Genomic DNA, 23,977 nt, shown 5'->3' on the forward strand with positions numbered 1-23,977 from the left:
GCCACCACCTCCTGTGGCAGTGAATTCCATGTGTTAATCACCCTTTGGGTGAAGAAGTATTACCTTTTATTCATGTAACCCAACTGCTCAGCACTTTCATTGAGTGTCCATGAGTTCTTGTATTGTGAGAAAGGGAGAAAAGTACTTCTTTCTCTACCTTTTCTATCCCATGCATAATCTTATAAATCTCTATCATGTCACCCCTCAGTCGACATTCCTCCAAGCTACAGAGCCCCAAGCGTTTTAACCTTGAGAAAAGTGTTCCAACCCTTTAATCATTCAAGTTGACCTTTTCTGGACTTTTTCCAGTGCTACAATATCTTTTTTGAGGTGTGGACTTCTTGATGACACTTGGGGTTTTTGGCCACTGTGTGACACAGAGTGTTGGACTGGATGGGCGATTGGCCTGATCCAACATGGCTTCTCTTATTTTTTTATGATCTTATTATGATACTGGCTGATTTGTTTTCAATTCCCTTCCTAATAAGCCCCAGCATAGTGTTGGCCTTTTTATTGCAATCACATACTGTCTCAACATTTTCAGTGAATTATCTACCACAACTCCAAGATCTCTCTCTTGGTCAGTCTCTGACAGTTCAGACCCCATCAACATAGCAGACTCTATATGCCCAAAGCAAAGCTTTCATGCCTAGCGCTGGGATCAACTTTTATCTGGAACTCAACAGTTAACTTGTACGATATTAACCCAATTTTTGGCTCCAATGTGCATTACTTTGAATTTGACCACATTGAACCTCATTTGCCACATTGACGCACACTCTCCCAGCCTCAACAGATCCCCTTTGATGACATCTGTGCTCTTCCAGTTCCTGTTGAAAGTGCTGCTTAGTGTTCCTTCTGACTGGTTATTGTATCATGAAAATTAGCTGTTAGAGCTGTGGCTCTAAACAGGCCAAATTAAAATATAATTGTGGGATTTTATCTGTGAAATTCAACATACATAGCAAGAATCACTTCACGTGGATAAATAAACTTAAATATTGAATATTTTAGCACAAACTAGTAGGATGGCTAAAGAGTTGATTATTTATAGGGATGGGAACAGACCCAAACACCGAACTAAAATCTGGCCCAGACTTTACCTTGTTTGAGGTTCGGACAGTTCGGTTCGAAAGTCACATGTTTGGACCAGGAAGTCTCTGAATTTTCTGCCCAGTTCGGAACCTCTTGTGCACTCTCGGCAAAGAAACTCCATCCATGGAGTTTTGCACTGAAAAGTGGATATGGGTGGGATATTTCCAGCCATCGAAGGACCAATAGTGACAATCTGAAGCTGACAGGCAAGTCTGATTTCCAATGACAGGCATTAATATGACTTCCTCAGGATGGGGAGGGGAATGTATATAATTACTAGAGGTGCATTCCTGTCCTCTATTTGCATCTGTTTTTTGCGAGTCTTGTTCTCCTTGTGTGTGAAAGAATATCTTTTGGTGGACTGAGGGGGGGGTGAAAATTACTGGGGTGGGTGGAGAAACTTGTTGAATCTCCTGGCCTATATACAATCTGCCAGAGTAAAAGCATCACCTCTCTCTTTTTTCTCCTTTCCTTGCATTCAGAGCTACATTTTTCTCTCCCCCCTACACCCATCTTTTTCTTTGCTGTGAGGAGTGGGAAACATGGATAGATTTTGTTTCTTTTAAAACATATTTTTGATTTGATTTGAGGTGGACTGTTCACTTTTCTGAGTTATGAAAACTGCCCTTTCTCTGCATGCTGGCTGTGGGGACACCTTTCTGCTCTTCCAAAAATCACCCCATTTCTTCCTGCATTGCTTGAGTCTCTCCCTGGGGGGGTTTCCGCTCTCCTCTCCCACTCAGGCACCCAAACTACTTACAGATTTCTGGGGGGCTTGGTTAACTGCCCTCTTTCCCTGTTGTGGGGTACCCTTTCTGCTCCTCCAAAAAAGCATCCTTTCTCCTCTGCCACATATTCCCACACATTCCCTTAGCTAGTCCACCAATGCCCCCTCCCACAGCTGTGCAGTGAGTCCTGGTTGCCAGGTCCCTGTCACCTTCCCAGGTAGGATCAATCATCATGCCACCAGGGCTAGGTGGCTGGTCCCAGAAAGACACAGCTGCCTGCAGCCATGTTGGTGGTCCCTGGGGAGGTACTCTGGGAGTCTGATGCCTATAGCTTAACCAGGTCCACACTGTAGTGTCCCAAACTGGCACTGGACAAGTCCCCAAAAACAGTTTCCTGGAAGCACCTTTCCTGGAACAGTTTCCTGGAAGACGGTGGCTCAGTGGTAGAGCATCTGCTTGGGAAGCAGAAGGTCCCAGGTTCAATCCCTGGCATCTCCAAAAAAGGGTCCAGGCAAAATAGGTGTGAAAAACCACAGCTTGAGACCCTGGAGAGCCGCTGCCAGTCTGAGAAGACAATACTGACTTTGATGGACCGAGGGTCTGATTCAGTATAAGGCAGCTTCATATGTTCACCTTGCTTGGTGGTCTGCTACTTGGATCCCCCAAATCTGACATGCATGTAACATGTGGGCCATGTGAAGGGTAACCCCAGGGAGGAATTGTGTGCATTGAAGGCCTCTAGCTCACCTAGCTCTAGGTCAGTTTTTGTCACTCCTGAACCAGCAGAGGTGACATCCCATTGAAAAACATTGCACTGAATGACCTTTTTTAGGGGTCTGTAACTCAGCCCCCTGAAGTCCAATGTGGACCGAACTTGGTGAGTGCATTGAGGAGAGTGATCTGAAGACAACCTGCCATTTTGGAGCCTCAAAACCCTGGGGCTTTTAAAAAACTGGACCAGTTTGCGAACTGGTTTGTGAACCAGGCTTGCGAACTGGTCCGGGAATTGGTGTGGTTTTGTTTCCCACTCTTCCAATGCATATTAATAGGCAGTGTGTGAATCCTAATCTGCAATTCCAGATCAAAGAATCCAAAATAAAAGTGCAATTTTTATGTTTCTTCAAAGTCTGTGAAGCAAACTGGTTGAAAGTCGTATCCAGACTCTAAGAATTTCACCTTATGATCTGAAATAACGAGGGCCTTCAGCAGCTCCAATCTTAAATTGTCTTGGAAAACTGGATACTGGAAGTACCTTGATAAGAGCACACAGAGTGCACTCACCTTTATACTTAGGTCTAATGTTGCCACAATCTCTTCCAGCTTATTTGATTTCCTGTCAGTTCAATGCTACAAACGACTGGCTAGATTGAATGCCATTCCATCAGGGGAGCAATTGGGATGCTTAAACAAGGTATCTTACTCTGAGCGGGTATTCCAATGCAGTTCTGGCCAAACAGACACCCTTCTACACTGTTTATTTGACTGCAACCTGCTTAATGTGGCAAGAAATACTTGGATAAAACTTTATATTCAGTATTCCAGGTGTGAATTGGATAATCTGAGGTTTCTTTTAGCAAGGGAGGATTTTAATATTCCCTGGCAGTTGCCAAGCTTTTTTATCAGTCGTTTAAGAGTAAAAATTATTCAATTTTTATATGATATACATACATATATTAATAAATTTCATTTTTTTTCTATTAGTGTGACACTGCTCAGAGCCAAATTGGCTGTATGAACAGTATTATTAAAGTGAAGTAAATATGTATGTGCTTCTGAAAATTACTCCATCTAAATGAAGTAGCAGGGAAATAAAACTCTTGTTATACACTGCTACTACTACTACTGCTACTACTACTACTACAGTTGAGTAAGTTATCTATGTTGGCGGGGCATGCAGATGCCAGCTTCTTCGAGCTATATGATTCTAAAAGTTGACTTTAACCAACATTTCTCCTTTTCATTTTTTTCACTACTCAACTAATTAACAGTTACATCATCCCCCTCCTTTTTTATTCAAGCATTTAAAAACCAGCATTTTTAAAATGTGATATAATCTTTTCTTTCATCAGGCTCTAAGCAGATATGTTGATTTTCTATATTTTAATCACTCTATTATTTCACAATTTAATCTCATTCTTTGGAACTACTAATAAACTATTTTAGTCCTCTAGTTCCTATCAGCCCCACATTTATGTAGCATAGTTTTAAAAGCTAACCAAACAGAAAATAGTTTGTAACAAACAGCATGCCGTCTGTGAGCCAATCACAGTTTGACCCATCTTTTCAATGCTCCCCTGAAGGGAACTCATAACTGACAAAGGGGGCTTTGACTGTCAAAACTCATCCCCCTAAAATCTTTTTGATTTCTAAGGTGCTACTAGACTAAAATCTAGCTCTGTCACTGAAGACCAACAGGGTTTCCCTCTGAAATTAACTTCTTTAGGAACTCTGTAGCTGTGCTAGACAACAAATCCTCACCAGGTTACCTGTTCCCCTCCCCTGCATCAGCTAGCTCCCAAAGTTATCTCAGCTAATCTATTAATTTGAAGAGGCATTGTGCTTTCATTTTATACATACTACAGCAAACATATAAACAGCTTTACTTTGGAGCAGGATCCTAGGCATGTTCATTCAGAAATAAGCTTAATGGGGGATATTCCCAAGTAACTGTGCAAGCTTCATCTGAAAGAAAGCTCCATGAAACTAAAATGTTTTTATCAACCAATAAATCTGATTGGTAAAGGCAACCATAGTATCTGCTATGTCTGGTATAAGCATGGCAACAGTCCTCCTAAGCACTGGTTACATAACGAGACATTGTCTGGAATTGCTGCTGTTTATTCACTGAAAACAGCTTGAAATTCAGTGTGCTAAAAAACCGCCACTGTGGGAGGGTGGAAACTTGTCTCTCATAGAAATAAGATCATAAGGGACACATAGAATGATGGCTTGAAATCTAGCATTGTTATCTGTCCTGGTTGGAATGATGTTCCTACACATTCACTTGCTCAAAATGTTGCACTGCTTGCTATATTTCACTCCTGTCCTAACCACACCCCCAAGGGAATTCCCACCTGTTTCAAAGGAACTTATTTACAAATTGATAGCTTTAGATCACAGTCTTGTTCTTTAGTGTTGGAAAAACTCTTCACCAGCAAAACAAAACTTCACTGTATGTGCACATGCAGTGCATTCTCATATGCATGAGGGGGGCAGTTCCAGCTTATGTGAAGAGCTGTTGTGCAATGAAACCTCCTTTGAGTCTAAAGTTGTTGGATAGGGACAACTACATGTGTTGCCTAAATATGCATAGGACTAATTAGAATCAAAGACAGGGATCAAAATGAGACCTGCTGTTTCCAAGAAATTCAATTTGTGTACATAGCACTGTGTTATCGGCTTGAATCCTTGCTAACCCCTATTGTATAGAACTAGGATCTTTGCTGTTACTCTGTTCCTGCTTATTGCTTTGCTGAATTTGCAATCTTCTGTTAATTGCAACATCACACAGCCATTCCCATGGCAACCAGTTGTATTGCCACAAATGGAAATAGGTGAGCTCATGAAACAAAAAGACTATGATCATTTAAACAGTTTCAGCAATGAGGTATAAAGAAGACAAAACTTAATGTCACTTGAACGCTTTTCAAGCAGAATAGCTCCCAACTATTTTTTGTATAATTCCAATTGTTCTTACATTTCAGGAGTGACTTTGTGTACCATAGAATTAACAGATCAGTACTGCTGGTGGGGGTGGGAGAGAAAAAGAAAGAGCATAGCAGTTTTGAAAGGGGTGTCTCTTTTTCTACATGTGTAGGTTGGGAGAATCAAAATGGCAGTTCAATAGACATTTTTTTTTTCTTACAGAGTAGGGCCTATATGACAGACAAAGTGGGTAGGCAGTAATTTCTCATAAAGGTCACTTATCCACCTTTATCCACAACTAACTAATCAATTAAGGTGTAGTCTATCGATGCCATAGAATAAGGCAGCAGCAGTATTGTGAGGTGGCAGGATGTCACATTTTTATTGCCTCTCTCTGCAAAAATTCCCAGAAGACAAAAATATAAAATAGCATATTCCAATGAAGAGTTCCAGCTTTGCCCTTAGCATGCAGTACAAATTATTATGATTACGGAGGTCTGTTAACATAGAAAAACTTTGAAATATGCAATGCCTCCCCTGCAGTCTGAAATGGCACAGTCCATCCCACCACCTCAGCCTGTAGTATGTGTAGACCAGACCTAATATTTCAAATCTGCTACAAAACTACAGTAGCAAAGTATGTGACCTAGCAGGCAGATTGGGTAGAAATCAATAGATTTCTGAAGCCAAACTGGAAACCAGCTGCCAGATTCTGCTAGTGCAAGGGTGGAGTCTGGGGCTACAACACTTTCCAGCAGACCTTTCTGTGGCCAAGTCAGAGACGTCTCAGTCTAGAACTTGGAAGGGCAGTCCCTTTTATGTTGTTTCCTCTCTTCCTCTTGCCAAGTGCTCCTCCAGAATAACTGAGGAAGGCATGGCTCTTCCTCCTTGCCTCCTCTGGGCTGGCCTAATAAAGGATTGGCTGGGGGTGGGTTGATTCCGAAGTCCCCCAATTACTTCTTTTCAGGGACAGGCCTTATGATGAGTGAAGGGAATCTGGGCCAATGACTCCCTGAGCCCTCCCTTCTCCTGAGGTTTAAGATGCTACTCTACCTGCCTGCAAAGACCCATGAGGCCCCAGTTGCTGTTAGCTTCCTCCTCTGGCCTGTTCCCAGGTGCAGCCTGCTTCTCAACCCACTTCCTTTCTGAGCCATGCACCAGGCCTGAGCTGCTGGTGGTGCAGAGGCTTGCCAGCCCCCAGGTCCTGGTGGGGGATCCTCCAGTTTGCAGGCTTCTACTCACCACTGCCGCATAGCCACAATGTGTCTTCAATACCATGGCATTTGATTGCATTTATCTACACTGTGTAATTCACTTTGATCTGTGGTGTGAACACAGTCTACAAATTAATTTAATTTTGATTAAACAAAGTGAATAAATAGGTTTTGAGCAACAATGCAGCAGAAACCTGCCAGAACTACCAGCTGAAGTCCAGGAGGATTTCACCAAAGTTAAGGAGGGAATTGAAGGAAGTGTGTTATATGGAGTCACACTAGTGTTCAGGAGGCATAACAGGAAGAAGGGAGGGATCATCTGAAGAGCAGGATACCTATGGAGCTATAATATTCTAGTTAAGCGTGTGTGTGTGTGGGGAGTTTGTAAAAAAAAGCCCATCAGGAACTTATCTGCATATTAGGCCACACCCCTTGACAACAAGCCAACCCAAATTCCATTCCTGTTCATTACTGCTAAAAAAGAGACCCCCTTTAAGCGCATAAGCTATAAGCAGCTAAGTCTCAGATTCAAACGTTGGTTCAGCCGTGATCAAAGGGCAACAGGACCCTGCCTTTAATTTCCTCCTCCCCATTTGTAATATGGAGAGAAATCTACCAGGCTGCTTTACTGAGCTGTTGTAAAAATTGTTGAGATAATGTAGGTCCTTAGAGCACTTGGTAAGGAGCACTCCATAAAAGCCAAGCATTACAACTATTCAGACGTACACAGAGTCACTTAAAAATGCAGTTACAGAAATATCCCACTATGCTAAATGTTGTATATATATGCTGTAGTATAACTGAGGGCAAAACAATTACAAAGAGTCTGAAAAACTGGCTTTTCTACCAGCCTACTGCTGTATTATTGAAATGAGGCATTCTTCCCAACAGACGCCTGCTGTAACAGATTCCACTCTTATAAAGGTCAGTTGGGACTTGAATTAAATTCCTTCATTTTTTGAATATCCACCACAAGAGCAACAAGCCCAGCTATATTTTCTACTTCAGTGCCCCAGATATGAAGATATGCAAGAAAGGCCTCTTATAATACAGGTGAAGCAGTCAATCAAAAATAATAACAAAAAAAATGTGCCAGATTTCTCTAGCAGGAAGGAAGTACATGACTATTTAGCAATTCAGCAACTAAGACACAAACAAACAGCTCTGTAAAGCCTGGTGTGATGGACTGTGCTATAAAAACTAGGGTTGCCAGGTGCCAGCTTCTTCCCAACAGTAGGATTCAGGGAGCATTCTGGGAGGGGCAGGGCTGTCTCTGATGTGATGGTGTCATGCAGAGTGATGCCATTGTGTCTGAGATGCAGTGTTGTGCGTGCACCGCTTCCCCTCCCAACCATTTAAAGGAAACCTTCCCTTTAATGGTTGGGGGACAACATGAATGCATCACTTGCAGGGCAGCTGCCCACAGCCTCCACTTGAAAACAGCAGGCTCACCTGCTTGAAAAGAGTGGATACTCTGTGTGCCTGCCTTGCAAGTTGTAACCCGCTGAGTCTGTTTGTGGGGAGGGCGGGATAGAAATTAATTAAGTATAACTGTGAAGGGTTAATGCCTCACGGAGCCACAGAGCCTTTGAATGGCAGGCTGCTCAAACAGATTTCACTGGATAGTGTCAGTTGAAAAGAAGGCGTTGGGAACTAACTGCTGAAGAGAATTCAGTTTAACACTGAGAGAACTGGGAAGGTGGCAAGGAGGAGTGGGAGGATCACTGACAATCCCCATTTGGGCCAGAGATAGAACAGGCTTCGAGTTTAGAGAAGTAATTCCCTGCCCAGTTGAAAAGGGAGATAGCTCAAAAAGAAGAGTGATCCCTGGTTTGTTTAGAGCGAAGGATTTTGGGATGCCTGGTAGTGTATCCCTATCATCTGAAACTTGAGGCATCAGTTAAACTCAAGAATTTATATTGCAGTATTTAGTAGACACTAAAATTAAAGCCTCATCTCAAAAATTCTAAGACCTTTGTGAAAAACTTAAAACTCTTACTTGCTGGAAACATAACAACTAGAGTTTTGTGAAATTAGTGTTTAGTGTTTCCTCAAAGTCAGGGTTGGAATTCAGCAGAAACTCACAGGAGCATAGCTCCTGAACCTCCAGCCAGGGTCTGCATGCAGTGGGGAGTTCTCTTCCCACTGCACATGGATCTCAGGGCATATGCACATGAGATATGCTACTGAGTTCCTGCACCTTTTTTTCCTACAAGATGACCACTGCTCAGAGTTATTGTTTATTCACTTGATTCCACTTTTTCTTCTCTTCATTGAATAAAATATTTTTTCCAGGCTAGTTTTGCCAGGGATCTTGGAAATTTTTTACCATCTGGGCATGGAATGGGGTCACTGGGGGTGGAGGGGGGTATTTGTGGATTTCCTGCATTGTAGAGAGGGTTGGATTAGATGACCCTGGAGATCCCTTCCAGCTCCATGATTCTATGAAAAGATTGATAGCTGTAGGCCAGCCCAGCCCATGCATGTGGACTATGGAGGGACAGTGAGGGACGGTGGCTCAGTGGTAGAACATCTGCTTGGGAAGCAGAAGGTCCCAGGTTCAATCCCTGGCATCTCCAAAAAAGGGTCCAGGCAAATAGGTGTGAAAAACCTCAGCTTGAGACCCTGGAGAGCCGCTGCCAGTCTGAGAAGACAATACTGACTTTGATGGACCAAGGGTCTGATTCAGTATAAGGCAGCTTCAAATGTTCATATGGAAAGTTTATACGGAGTGTGTGTGTATATATATATACAGAAGAATAGTTCTCTGAAATGGTATTTTTCACCGAAAATTTCTAATTGGATTACATCTCTTTTGGAAGCATCGTTCTCCACATGAGACTTTATCACTTGAATTTCTACTTTCATCCAAAGTTTGTGGACATTGGTTTGTATTTTAATGACTTCGGGGTAAGGGTATATGTTTTTTATTTGTATTGATGTTTAAATGATTTTGAATACACTTCTCACCCCATGGGACTCGGATGGACCCGAACAAAGTCAGGGTGGTCCTGACCTGGCAGACGCCGCAGAACTGCAAGGACGTACAGTGGTTCCTTGGTTTTTCTAATTATTATAGCCAGTTCATCCCTGCCTATGCTGATGTAACCACACCTCTGACAGGCTCCTCCAGCCCAAAGAGCCATTTCACTGGACTCCAGAGGCAGACCATGCCTTCACCACCCTGAAAACCTGCTTCACCACCGAGCTGCTCCTGCGTTACCCAGACCAGCAGCTGCTGTTCACAGTGGAGACTGAGGCCTCCAACGTGGCCCTAGACGCAGTGCTGTCCCAGCGTGAGGACCCTTCCCCTCCCGCTACAACTCTGTGATACTACTCGCGTCAGCTGACGACCGCAGAGTGCAACTACACCATCTGGGAGTGGGAACTTCTGGCCATCAAGTCCACCTTCGAGGTTTGGAGGCATCACCTTGAAGCAGCCCACCACCCCGTCCAGGTCCTGACTGATCACTGGAACCTGGAATATCTACAGACTGCTCAACGCCTCACCCAGTGTCAGATCCGGTGGTCCCTCTTCTTTTCCCAGTTTGACTTTCAGATCACCTACATCCCCCAGAACTGGAAAGTGGACACCATCTCCCAACAACCAGAGTATGCTGCACCTCTAACTGAGGAGACCCCAACTGGGCTCATCCTTGCACCCTTGGTCTTTGCTGCCACATCAACGTGCCCGACCTTGGCTGCGGACATCCAGGCCAGTCGGGCCCAAGATCCCTGGGCTCAGCAATGGCTCCAGGAAGTGCAAGACAGCCAGGCTGGGGACCTCTCTACCTGCCAAGATATCCTACTGCACCGTGAGCACCTATACGTGCCTCCAGGGCCCTTCCAGGCCAACATGCTCCGCTTGTCTCATGACTCCACTCTTGCAGGGCACTTGGGCCAACACAAGACCCTGCACCTGCTCATGCGGGAGTTCTGGTGGCCTCGCGTCTGCACCAACGTGGCCCGCTATGTTGGTTCCTGTGAGGTCAGTCATCGGGCAAAGGAGGTACCGACCAAGCCCCCGGGGCTTTTGCATCCCCTACCCACACCTGCAGGACCCTGGACTTTATCACTGAGCTCCCCCAGTCCAAGGGGCACACTTGCATCCTGGTGATGGTGGACCTCTTCACCAAAATGGCTCACTTTGTTCCGTGTCTCAGGCTGCCCATGACTCCTGAAACAGCCCAGCTCTACCTCCAGCATGTCTTTTGCCTGCACGGACTCCTGGCACACTTGATCTCAGACCGTGACCCCCAGTTCACCTCCCAATTCTGGCAAGCCCTGCATTCCAGCTTAGGCACCAGGTGCATTTGTTCTCAGCGTACCATCCACAAATGAATGGGCAGACCGAATGCAACAATACCATGCTGGAACAATACCTGCATTGCTACACCTGCTACCAGCAGGATTGGCCACCTTGCTACCCCGGCTGAGTTTGCATATAACAACATTGTGCACTCGTCCACACAACGAACTCCATTTGCAACCACCTATGGGTACCACCCTCGCTTCTTCTCAGCAGTTCTGCCCTTCACAGCAGTCCCTGCTGCTGATGCTCACCTGCAGGAACTCCAGGCCCTCCAGGACTTGCTCCAAGAGCAACTCCAACAGGCTAAAGAGGGCTACAAGATAGCTGCCAACCGAAAGCGACAGGTGGGGCCACCACTGATGCCTGGGGACGACGTCTGGCTCTCCATCTGCTACCTGCGTCGGCCTGGCCGATCTCACAAGCTGGACCCTCGCTTCGCAGGGCCTTACCTGATCATGGACCAAATTAACCTCGTTGCTTTCCAGCTACAGCTCCCAGCCACCCTCTGCATCCAACCCAGTCTTCCACTGATCCCTACTTGTTCCTGCTACACCACCGGATCCCATCCAACCGCCACCTCCAGCACTGCCTCCACCTGTCCTGGTCGATGACAAGGAAGAATGCGAGGTCCACCAGCTCCTGGACTCCCGAATCCACCATGGGGACCTCCAGTACCTCATGGACTGCGAAGGCTATGGCCCCGAAGACCATTCCTGGGAACTTGCAGACAATCTACATGCTCCCGACCTCGTGCAGCAGTTCCACACAGCCTACCCTGACTGACCTGGCCCATCTGGGGAGGAGGGTCCTACGGGGGCTGGTGATAGTGTCATGAGCCCTGAGAAGGGGGAGCTGGAAGGAGGAGCTGGAAGGGGGAGCTGGAAGACCAGGAAGAACGGCCTTCCAGTGCCTCAGCTGAAGAACCAATAGCTGGCCCATCAATCACTCTTCCCACATTTCATACACCAGTGCCGGCTGTTGACAATCAGTCTCCTCTAAGCTCTTCCCCTCCCATCTCAAGAATGCAGAGCCGGCTTCGGAAAACACTCTCAGAACGCAGGCACGAGGCGTGCCAATGCTTCTGATCTCTTAGCCCTGAGTTCTAGGAGAATTACGGCCACCCAAACAGCAGGCTGATTGAGGCTCCCATATAACTCACACCCGGGACTTGGCAACCTCGTGGAAGCAACAAGTCAATTCCCTGGCTTGCATCCAAGCTCCTTCCTGATTCCCGTTCCTAACCGGTTTGAATTCCTTGGCACCCTGACCCTTTGGCTTTGGACACTGACTTCTGTTTCTGGTTTGTGATTTTGCTGTGGTGACTTGGCTCTTGCCTGGCTTCCTGAACTTTGACCTCGGATCGGCTTTGAATTCCTGCCTGCCTGCGCCCTGAGAACGTGATAAGCTGGGCCTGTGGTCTCAGTTAGGAATGGCAAGTAATTCTCAATCTTTAATAATGGGGGGGGGGGGGGGCGGTATTGCACAGCTTTCGGTGGTGTTTCAGATTTGGATGAAAACAAGACACAAATTCAAAGCAGGACTCTAAAGCTCATCAACAATAGTTTGCTTTTGAACAGTAAAAGCATAACCAAAATGAAATAAAGTGTGCACAACGTGTGTAAATGAAGTGTGTGCCCATAAAATTGAAGTTTGTTGGTTTTAAAGGTGCCACTGGACTCAAACTTTGTTCTGTTACTTCAGACCAACATAGCTGCCCACCTGAATAAAAATTAAATAAATCATTTAGGTCTGCTTCTGTCTAAAAACTTTCCTTATGGCCTGTAGTTCCTTTTTTTTCTTTCTGAAGATCTTCCCTTATTATAGGCTGTGTCCTGAAAACACAATGTTTTAGTTATATATTCCTTTCCATCTTGAAGACAGCTTCAAAAATGTTTATACATTGTAAAAGAACAAGGGAAAGCATCGGAAGAAAATCTAAAGTACCATCAACCCATTGCTGTAAATAGAGATGACATTTGCAACTACCACGGCAAGATTTCTAATATATCCTTCGGCTCTATCAAGATGTCATTGCAATCTCTTTGCTGCACTGTATAGCTGTGACTTACAAGGAATTCATCAGTTGCTCCTGGTCGAAAACACACATATCCTGAGCTTTGTGAAGAAAGCAAAAGATCATCACTTTTGCCCTTTGAGCCATAAATCACAAGGGTTCTCTTGCACTGTTGTGGCTCTGGGGAATCTTGAGCAGTCCTAACTAGCACTCTCCATTGTCCTGTTGAATAAAAGTAAATAACAACAAAAATTCTGTTTATAACACCAAAGAAAGAAAATGTGAAGATTCTGTTGTTATGTTTGTGACTGCAATACATTTCAGCCATGCAACACAGATCCATAGCACTTTCAAAGTGTTCCTCACTTACAGATAATATTCCAGCAGCACAACAGAAGGCTGTGAGTTGGTGGAGACAAACAGTATACACTCTTACAAGCTGCATTTTCCCATGGTTTTAATTAAAAAAACATTTAAAAGAATATGAAAGGTGCAAGCACATTTTTAAGAAATTCAAAAAAAATTATGAAGAAAAGGGAGCTTCTTTTTTTAACAGCCCTGTTTTGTGTGGTTTTTTCTGATAGTCCTCCCCCCCCCCCACCAAACAATCTTTTGCTTCTCTTGATTTTTACCACCTCCCATTTTGTACTTTGATTTGTTTCTCATCTGTTGTTCTTCTCCTTCAGTATAAAAATTTTTCACAAGAAACTGACACTGTGAGATGCAGGGACCAAAGAACTAACAGTTATACAGGTCACAGGAGTGAGTCACACAAATCCTGTCAGGACAAAAGTTCTGTTTCATAGCCTTTTGTCAATCTAATATCTGGTTCAGATGCCTCCTTGTTTGCATCTAATTTCTTTTCTTCTAGTTTCTTACGCCCACAACTGTAAAATGTTCAAATATGGAATAAAGACTACTCTTATATCTGATACTTTAAGTTGTCCTCTCTTTGAACTCTTTCCCAGTCTTTCCACTGACATTGCATGGAGCTAACAAATGGTTACAATCAATGTCATTTCTTCACCAGAATTCTTTCTCAAAAAGGGGCACAATATATTTGCAGTTGGCTTACTTAGCTATTCAACCTAGTTGGAAAAGAGTAACTTTTAGTTAAAAGTGTACACAACCCTGCTGCAAGTTGAATGCTTTATTTTCTTGCACCCCCATAGCCAGGGCTTGAATTCAGCAGGAGCTCACAGGAGCGCAGCACAGAGGAAAATGTGAAATGGCTAGGCATTAAAAGCTTCCATCCATCCAGGGTCTGCATGCAGCGGGGAGTTCTCTCCCTGCGGCACACAGATCCCAGGGCATATGCAAATGAGATATGCTACTGAGCTCCTGCACCTTTTCCCCTACAAAATGACCCCTGCCCACAGCACTGTAGTGTGTTTGTGGACATCTGAAGAATTCCTTGGCTTTCCTCTGATCTTTCACAAATCTGTCTTGTTCCAAAGTTTTGAGGAAGACTGCAATAAAGCCTGAATGGCTGCTCTGGGGGCAGATAAATTTGAATTTTCTTCCCTGTGTGGTGGCAATTTCCTCTGACCCTGCTGTCCCCATAGCAGTCATTTCCTCCGCCCCATGAGGAGTACCTTAAAAAAATTGTCCTGGAATATCATATCAGAATACCATTGAAATGATACCGTAGTACAGGAGTGTTGAACTCATTTGTTATGAGGGCTAGATCTGACATAAACGAGACCTTTTTGAGTTGGGCCATAATTGTCATAACATGTAATACCAGGTAGTGGAGATATAAACTTTATATAGAACACAGACCACCACAATTAAAGATTTTTTTAGAAACTTAGAAACTTAAAATAAAACATGCTTAAAAGACTAGCACCCTTGCAATATTTTTTTTCTTTAACAGTCTCTGATAACTGACACCTCTTGCTCTGAATTATTGCATCAAACTCCGGAGACAATGTCTGTGCTATAGCAATCCTGAGTATGCTGTTCAGGTGTTGTTCAGCTGTGTATATGTAAGTTGCAAACCTACTTTTGATTTATTGTCATACATTACAGAAATCTCATGGTTAGTGCTTTGAGCCTAAGACCCAGAGGAAAATGTGAAATGGCTGGGCATTGCAAGCTTTCGTACATAACTTGCTTAATGTGAAGCAAGAACATGTGAAGCAAAAACATGTGAAGGCACCATGACACAGACTAAGGGGTATATGTTTCTCTACAAAACTTTACTCTTCCTCAGAGAAATAAGTACAACTCCTACAAGGTAGTGCAAGGATATAGAGACAGCAATATATAGTGGTCAGTATCATCCTACTTATCCAGGAAGCCTAGGTTAAAAATTATTATTATTATTTATTATATTTGATGAATCACCCTATCCTGGCCAGTGCCAGGCTCAGGGCGATGTACAATAGTAAAATCAGTTAATATATATATATATATATATATATATATATATATATATATATATATATATATATATATATATATATATATATATATAATCAATTCCATTCAAAATTACAAACCCTGATGGTGTCTTTAAGTGCTCTTATTCAGTTATTGGATCACATCAGGGGTGGGGGGATCCCCCCAAGAGGGGGTGGAGAGTAAAGGACTGTTGCTATCCTCATGCAAAGGCTTGGCAGAACATCTCTGCCCTACAGGCCCTGCAAAAGATCCCGCAGGACCCTGATGTCTTCTGGCAGAGTGTTCCACCAAGTTGGGGCCAGGACTGAAAAAGCCCTTGTTGAGGGCAGCCGACCTCTTTCGGGCCAGGGATCACCAACAGATTTTGACTACTGAAGCGCAATGCCCTTCCAGGGACATAGTGGAGGAGGTGGTCCTGTAGATACATCGGTCCCAGACCACTCAAGGCCTTGAAGGTCATAACCAAAACCTTGATACTGACCAAATCCGCAGTGTGCAAAGGGACGTGCTGGGTGAACTTGGTTTGGACACACGTTCTCAGCCTAATCCACCTCATCGGCTTGTGGTTTGTCATGGGTCAGCAGGTTGCAGCAGCTTATGCTGATGTCTGGCCAGCTGAGCCTGTTACCCACCCCCCACCCCACCATCAGTGACTCAGAGGCAGCAGAAGCAGGTTCTCAGGCACCAGTTGCTGGAGTTGCTAAGGGCAGTTTGGACCCTAGCCCCAAGGGAACTGAGACCACAGAGGAGGCAACCCCGACAGGCAGTGAACCAACGACCCAGGATTCAGGAAAGGTTGCCTTGCCTCTTCTTTCCCCAGAGCCAGGGGAATGCAGGAGGTGATGGACACACTTAGAGCTCCTAGAGAGGAGATGGAGTGTGCACCTTGCAGCCTGGCATTTACCAAGTCAGGAGGAGCACCTGGGGCTAATGGGCCAAATGACAGCTCAGTTCAGGTGTAGGAGCAACACGTCAACATTCTGGAGATGCTGCAACCACAGCATCTGACCCTGATACCTCTTGTGATTTCTGAACTCCTGGCTTTGACCTATGGACCTGCTTGACTGTGCCTCTTGGACCCGCTTGGACCTTGTTTCCTGGTTTCCCAACTGGTCTCCCTTATGCATGACTTTTGGACTGACTTTTTGGCTACATTAACTTATTTTGTATACATGCTTTGTTGCCCTTATTTCCTGAGCCTGCCCTACTCCAGGACATTGTTATTCCTCATCTAAATAGTTCACATTGCTTCCCTACTGAGAAAAACTGGATCATGAAAGCATGAATACAGTGAAATGGGGGAGGCAAACCCAGTTGCACCCACGAGCCAACAAAACTCTCTCTCTCAACAGAAAGCTCATACCTTGAATAAAAGTTTGTTGATCTTAAATAGGGCTTGTTAATAGCAAAAGCTCAGCAGGAACTCATTTGCATATTAGGCCAAACCTCCTGATGCTAAGACAGCCAGAACTGTGTTCCTGCTCAAAAAAAGGCCTTGTCTTAAAGATGCTTTCATTAGTATTTCTCCCATGTGATTGAGGGAACTGGGCAAAGAAAGCTCTGGCTCTTTCCCTCCCTCCCCAGGGGACAAGGAAGTGGAGGAGCCTCAACCAATAGAAGGAAGAAAGGCTTGCCTGGTAACACTGCTGTGTAACTGAGAGAGCCTGGCAAAACAAACTGTTCCTCCCCCCTTCGTCCCCAAGGGAGGAGCCTCAGCCAATGAAGAAAATAGAGACTTTGCTCTGTAGCTCCTGTGTGACTGAGCAAGCCTATCAAAGCAAGGAGACACACAGAGGGAAATAAAAGAGAGGGAGAAGGAAGCAGACAACAATGAGTTGCTTGTGGCCTGATAGGAGCCCTCAAGGGGCATCCTGTGGGCCACACATTTGGGATTCCTGTTTTAGTACGTTCTCTAAATTCCCAGCTTTGATTATTTTAAAAAGTAAATATCTAGCTTAGTCCCTTGCAGAGATATAAGAAAAAGGCATCTCTTCACAAAGGCATCTCTTCACAAAGGAAGGGGAAAATCCTTATTTTTAATGAAAGCTGGGAATTCAGAGTACCTACTATACCTGTTTCTACAACAGTATAATAATATTCTTCTGTTGATAAAATAAACAAAACCCCCACAAAAGCTTTTGTGGCCCAGGGGAGAGAAGGTGACCATTTCCATGGGACTGGGGCAGGGAACCTGCAGGGAAACCTACCGTGTGGAAGCTAAGCTTTATCTGCAGCTGCACCAGCAGCAGGGAAACCACAAGATCCCGTTCCTGTGTGGGGCACACCAGTGGTACACAAAGTAGGATTTCCTCAAGGGGACACATATAAACAGAGACTTCTTTAGGTGGCATTTGATTTATATATGCAAAAATGAAGCCATACTACCAAAAGAATCTAATCAACAATGCAAAACAGGCTGTCACTGACTTATCTCTCAGCTATTCAATAACAAACAATCCTGTTGGGAAAGAAACTCTGGCATCCAAGCAGAAGAAAGGGCTATGGAGGCAGCAGCAGGAGAAGAGGAAGATGTTCAACTGACTAGCTGGAAAGGCTCAGAGGGCCTTCCGCAGCCCACAGGTTTCAGCAGAAGAGCACAGCTTTGTACTAAGCTGTTGTGCTTGGTATCTATGCAGCTGAAGTTGCCATTCTTTCTGGATACTCTGAGGATATACGGATGAACTCTGACCCAAAATTGCTTTCACTGTCACTTTGCAATGTGGTTTTCAGCTTGCTTGCGAGAGAAGCTGTCCCCATTTATTACATGTCAGTAATGTTGGGATAAACAAAACAGTCCCAAAGGAACCTCTGACTCATTATAGAGTGAATAATAAAGACTGGAAGGAAACCAAAAATGCTTAGTGAGAAATCCTTTCCTTTATTCATCTAAATGACTTTATATGCTCCTACCACAGATCACTGTCTGCATTTTCCATGTTATCACACACTTAGTGTGAATGATTGCTTGGCACAAACACTAACTTCTCTCTCTTACTTTGTCCACTTACAACCCAAATTAAGTTTAAATCCAAGTAGCAAAGTCAACACTACAACAAGAGAACATAGGGTTTGACTTACCTTTAGTGTATGCCTTTGGTTCATTATTTTCTAAAATAAAAACAAAAACAATCTTATTCTTATTCTCAAGATTTTTCTACATTCTTAAGTTTAATTAGGATGCTTAGGATATAATTATAATAGAAGTGATTTTTATTTTCAGTACTTACTTCTGGCAATTAGTTCTCTCTCCGTCTTCCCATCATCATGGTACTCATCTAGCCATCTTCCATTGTATAAAGATAGTAATTACAGGGAAGACAGATAGTAATTAGTCTTAATACCATGAAACCCTACATTATTTCTCCCTTTTTAACAAAGTTTTTAAGTATCAGTTGTCAAGTTATATCTTTTCTCAGAACCATAAACAAGGATAACTCAGCTTGCTTTCGGGGAATTTGCACTTGCAAGGAACTCAGTTCACTTTATTGTCAGGAGAACATAACTTCCCTGATCTACCCTGGGTAGTTTTCAGATTAGCATTTCCCCTCCCACACACACACACGTTCATTTCAGTTTGAATGCTCATTCATGATGTCACATTAGGGTTTCCAGGTCCCCCAGAAGTGTGCCATAATCTCACAATGAATTCACTCTGGACAATGATGGCAAAGCATCAGCGCATTGGGATATGTGCATAGGGGTGGATATTAACTGGGAAAATGCAATTTAGTTCGTGGCGTGCCCAGTTTGGAAACTGTGGAGAAACGCCATTTTAGTCAATGTTGGTGCTTCATTGGGAGGGAAAACATGAAACTCCTAAGCAGGCTTTGGCCTAGCCTTCCCCTCACTCCCCCCCTCCCTTCCAGAGCCAAACCAACAACTCTAGGGGGAAAGTCTCCTAGAGAGGCAGGAAGTTCTTTTGTTCTCTGCATGTGAGTTAGGCAGGAAGAGAAGTCAGTTCTCAGCTAGCACTCAGCGGAGAAGGATGTGAGCCTGGGAGCTCCTGCCTGGGGAAGAGGCCTATTTACGCAGGAAAAGGCCCCCAGGTAGTCAGACCAAGTAAGTCGTCCACAAGACAGGACCAGTTTAGACCAGGGACAATAGGATGCGTTTATAATCAACTTTTCTTTGTCATGCTGTTTGCTGTGCGTGTGCTGTGCTGTGCTAACCATTTACAAGCAACTGTTTTTGTTTTGTTCTTCTTTTCTTTTCTTTTTCTCTTTTAATTAAATATTTTTACTGTTTTAAATGCTGGCAGTCCATCTCTGTACCACATAGATCCCCAACCGCCTTAGACCACGCTGCGTTATAAAGGGGGCCCCGGGGAAGGGGGAAGGCATGCAGTTGGATAAGGTGCCAATCCTCCAGGGGTGCCCCAAAGAAGTGCTGAGGTCTCTGTGAAACCCAAGTACAGGGTGGCAGAGGACCTTGAGGCCTGGCCTCATAGCTGGAGAGGGGGATTGGGAGTCCTGTTCCTCTCAATCTGAACCCCTAGACTGAGCAGGTGGTGGCAGCGATCCCAAGTGGCAGGAGGAGAAATAGCTCCCTCCAGGAGTTGGCGACTCAATAGGGAGCTGACGGGACCAGGTATGAAGGCAGAATCGGGCCGGTTCCGCCACAGAAACCATGGACCATCACAACCTTTTAGGCATCAAATGAACCAGTTCAGTTCATAAAGTTTGTGACCCACTAGAATTCCAACCCCTGGCATGCTAGAGATACCAAACTCACAGGGGATCTTTGGCTGATTCTCCTCTACCTGCCCTCCAGTTTGACGAGGATTGGATTGACATGGTCCCAAAAAGAAAGTGCCCTCAGGAAGGTGCTTTTTAGGGAAATGACAAGCATAGGTTCAGGATATTCTTTTTCCCACCCTTTGTCTCAGGGTTTCTATACTGCTCTTGTCAGTTTCAAACAAATGTGGAAATTGTTACAAGTAGAGGAACTATGTCCCTGAACAGAGCTTGCAAAATCCTCCTCCTAGCTTGGATTCCTTGTGACATTGTACTTTGAGATTGAGATCAATCAGTCCTTTAAAGCTTGCATTGCCATGGTAGTACTGGATTCTGTTGAAGAAGAAGACTGCAGATTTATACTCTGCCCTTCTCTCTGAATCAGAGACTCAGAGCGGCTTACAATCTCCTATATCTTCTCCCCCCACAACAAACACCCTGTGAGGTGGGTGGGGCTGAGAGGGTTCTCACAGCAGCTGCCCTTTCAAGGACAACTCCTGTGATAGCTATGGCTAACCCAAGGCCATTCCAGCAGCTGTAAATGGAGGAGTGGGGAATCAAACTTGGTTCTCCCAGATAAGAGTCCGCACACTTAACCACTACACCAAACTGAGCAATCTGTGCATTGAGTTGGTTCTACTGGGCTTTAAAAAATGCCCCCTTTCACTTTGTACTGCATGGATTTTGTGGTATGATATTAGTTCTCTTTTGCTTGCATTGCTGCAGTTACAAAGGAAAGTCTATGAAATGGCTCAGGAACAAGCCAGTGACACCAAATTCACAGGGAGACTTCTCTTGCTTTGAAGTTTAAGAACATAAGAGAAGCCATGTTGGATCAAGCCAATGGCCCATCCAGTCCAACTCTCTGTGTCACACAGTGGCCAATACACACACACACACTGTGGCTAATAGCCACTGATGGACCTCTGCTCCATATTTTTATCTAACCCCCTCTTGAAGCTGGCTATGTTTGGTAAACATCTTGATTGAGTGGAGACAGTCTGTCTGGAAATTTATCTATTCATGAACCGTAATGAACTTCCACAAATAGCTTCAAAGTTTGTGCAAAATTCATGCCAGTTGACCTGTCATGAACCTGATTTTGAAAAGCACAAACTGGCTAAAATTCATCACAAACTTTAGTTTGTGAGCAGATTCATGCTCATCCCTATATGTGCTTCTATGTCCACTGAGTACATCAGTTTCAAAAGACTCTGTCCATGCATACAAAAGGAGTGTATATATTCACTGAGTCCCTCTGTTGGAATGAATCTGGAAACTGTTACAGGTAGAGGAATTGTGTTCATATCTTGGAACTCTCATAACAAATCTCTGCATTATAACTGTCTCTAGTTTTTAGGCACATTTATTTTCAACAAGTCATTGTATGCAGTGATAGCGAAATGCCCCTTCCCTAAGAAGAAACTCTCCTCACAGAGCTTAAGATACAGAATTGTTTGACCCAGCTCCTTTTCTAATGCACTTATTTGATCTAAAACTAGCTCATAAAATTATATAAGTAATAGATTGCCAGTATAACAAGATCATTTTAAATCATCCTTCAAACTGAAAATAGGGTGTAGGCTCTTTTATCTGAATATCAGTGGATTAATGCAGAATATTTAATCAAATATTTACATACGCTGATGCAACTTGAAAGAGATGCAGTACATTTAGAAAATCAAGATAATCAAAATTGGTATAAGTAGAGATCTAATTTTAATCAGATAAAAATTTGGGTTTGAGAGATTTCATAATAGTTTCATGTCTCAGCAGATTTTTAAATTGATATCTTGGCACTATTCAAACCTTACCAAAACCAAATCCCATCCCAAGACATGCTGGTGGTGGGATGTTGAAGGCAAACCTTTTTCTGACATACTTATACTTACTTATACTTTGATTTATATCCTGCCCTCCCTACCAAGGCAGGCTCAGGGTAGCTCACAGCATAAAACCACAACAAACAATTAAAATCCATACAGTATTATAAAATTTCACATTCAGTAATTAAAAGTCAAAAATGATTTGGTGCTACCCTCTTTGATGTTGTATAATTTCAATGGTGACAGTATTTCTTCAATTCCCCTACAGTACAAAGCTCAGTGCCAGTTAAAAGCCAACTGGAAGAGAGTGGTCTTGCAGGCCCTGCGGAACTGGGTGAGGTCCCACAAGGACCTCACTTCCTCTGGCAGTTGGTTCCACCAGTAGGGTGCTGCTATCGAGAAGGCTCTCTCTCTAGTGGTCTTTGATGGTCATTGATGTTGTATGATGCCAGGGCCATTAACTATAAGACCAGAATGCTGCAGAGCTACTTTACAGTCCAAAAAGTGGACCTGGCATGCATGACTGAGACCTGGATAAGAGATGGTGAAACAGTTGCCTTGAAACTGCCTCCCTCCCCCCCTTGGTCCTTCATCAGTCCCAGACAAAAGGTCGGGGGGCTGGCGATACTCATCTGAGATTCATTTGCCTTCAGGCTACTCCCCATTCCAAAGATCTCCAATATTTTTTGAGATGACCTAGTATCGGACACTGAAGAAGATTTGGCTATCTCACTGGTATACTGACCACATAGCACCCCGAGTCTGCTGGAGGTGGTGTTGGGCTAGGCCTTGGAATTTCCCAGACTATTCATTTTGGGTGGTTTCAATATCCATGCTAATATAACTGCCTCTTTGCAGGCTACAGACCTAGTGTTTTCCATGGCAGCACTGGGACTCTCTCAGATTGTATCATGTACCATGGATCAATCAGGCCACACACTGGATTTTATCTTTACTAGGGGAATATATGTGAGTTTGGTTGCTATTGGCATAATGCTATGGTCAGACCACTCTGTCCTGAAGGCCCATCTGGGTATCCAGCCCGCACCCCCCCCCCCATAGGTGATGAGGTGATTTACATTCGCCTGTGGAGACTGATGAACCTAATTGGGTTCCAGGATGCTCAGCGGGATCCAATGCCCCTGGTGACTCATTAGATGTGCTGATAAATAGTTGGCATAGACACCTCTCTGAAGCCATCAATGAAATTGCTCCCTGATGCCTTCTTCACCCCCATTCCAAATTAGTGGAGCTTCGAAGGATGAAGTAGGAGCTTAGTCGGCTATAGCGTATTTGGCAAGGGACTTGTCACACCCCTGCCACTCCCTGGGGGGTCTCCTTGCAGCCAGCCCTCCCGGTGGCTCTTCATAGCCAGCTGTGGAAGTCTCAGAACTGGGTAGGGGTGGGGTTACATCACCCAGCCTCCTATCCTTGGTGGTGTTTAGGGCTCCTTGCGGCTCTCTGTGAATGGGGAGGCGACCTTGGCTGGGGGGATGGCTGTGGGGGGGGCGACCCCCCCCCCCCTTGGCCAAGTCCCGAGGTGGGACAGGACTCATGACAAAGTTACAAGGACATCTTAAAGGACAATTATGAAATCCTGTGAAAGGGCAGTGAAGGCTGCAAAGAAGGAATTTTATGCAACCTTCATTGTATCTGCTAGCTGTCACCCAGTACACTTATTTAGGCTGATTAGGTCATCCTTGCAATGGATCCATGCAGTGATCACATCCAGTAGTAATTGTCCAGTAATCCATGCAAAATTACTTCCAGTAATCCATGCAATGGTCACCTCCAGACTAGATACGTCTCAGAGGGAATTCAAAATAGTAGTAATCTGATAATTCACTGTAAGCTTTTGTGAGCTTTTTTGCGATAAAATCTTGTCACTCCACCAGGACCTGCCTGCCAATATTGAAACAATATGAGAACCAGAGGCCCCTTGGCTATCTTTGAGTCCAGTTTGGACCAATTCATCCGGCTCACACAGATTAATGTTTTTGTAGT

At 44.3% G+C, this 23,977-nt stretch overlaps 2 protein-coding genes across 2 annotated transcripts in view; both read right to left on the bottom strand.

Moving 5' to 3' along the window:
- Window positions 1–13,650, bottom strand: part of LOC132575529 (lipoxygenase homology domain-containing protein 1-like) — a 33,324-nt gene extending 19,674 nt beyond the window's left edge. Inside the window, exons 1-2 of the mRNA XM_060244342.1 lie at window positions 13,641–13,650; window positions 13,064–13,230 (exon numbers count right to left, since the gene is read on the bottom strand). Coding sequence (XP_060100325.1) covers window positions 13,064–13,230; window positions 13,641–13,650 — 177 coding nt within the window. The remainder of the gene's footprint in view (window positions 1–13,063; window positions 13,231–13,640) is intronic.
- A 4,972-nt stretch (window positions 13,651–18,622) lies between these two features.
- The window catches only part of LOC132575216 (lipoxygenase homology domain-containing protein 1-like), a 192,448-nt gene continuing 187,093 nt past the window's right edge, over window positions 18,623–23,977 (bottom strand). The window contains 1 exon segment of the mRNA XM_060243790.1: window positions 18,623–18,697. Within this exon segment, the coding sequence (XP_060099773.1) occupies window positions 18,631–18,697 (67 nt within the window). The 3' untranslated portion in view covers window positions 18,623–18,630.

Source organism: Heteronotia binoei, chromosome 7 (assembly GCF_032191835.1).
Source record: "Heteronotia binoei isolate CCM8104 ecotype False Entrance Well chromosome 7, APGP_CSIRO_Hbin_v1, whole genome shotgun sequence".
Taxonomy (NCBI): Eukaryota; Metazoa; Chordata; class Lepidosauria; order Squamata; family Gekkonidae; genus Heteronotia; species Heteronotia binoei.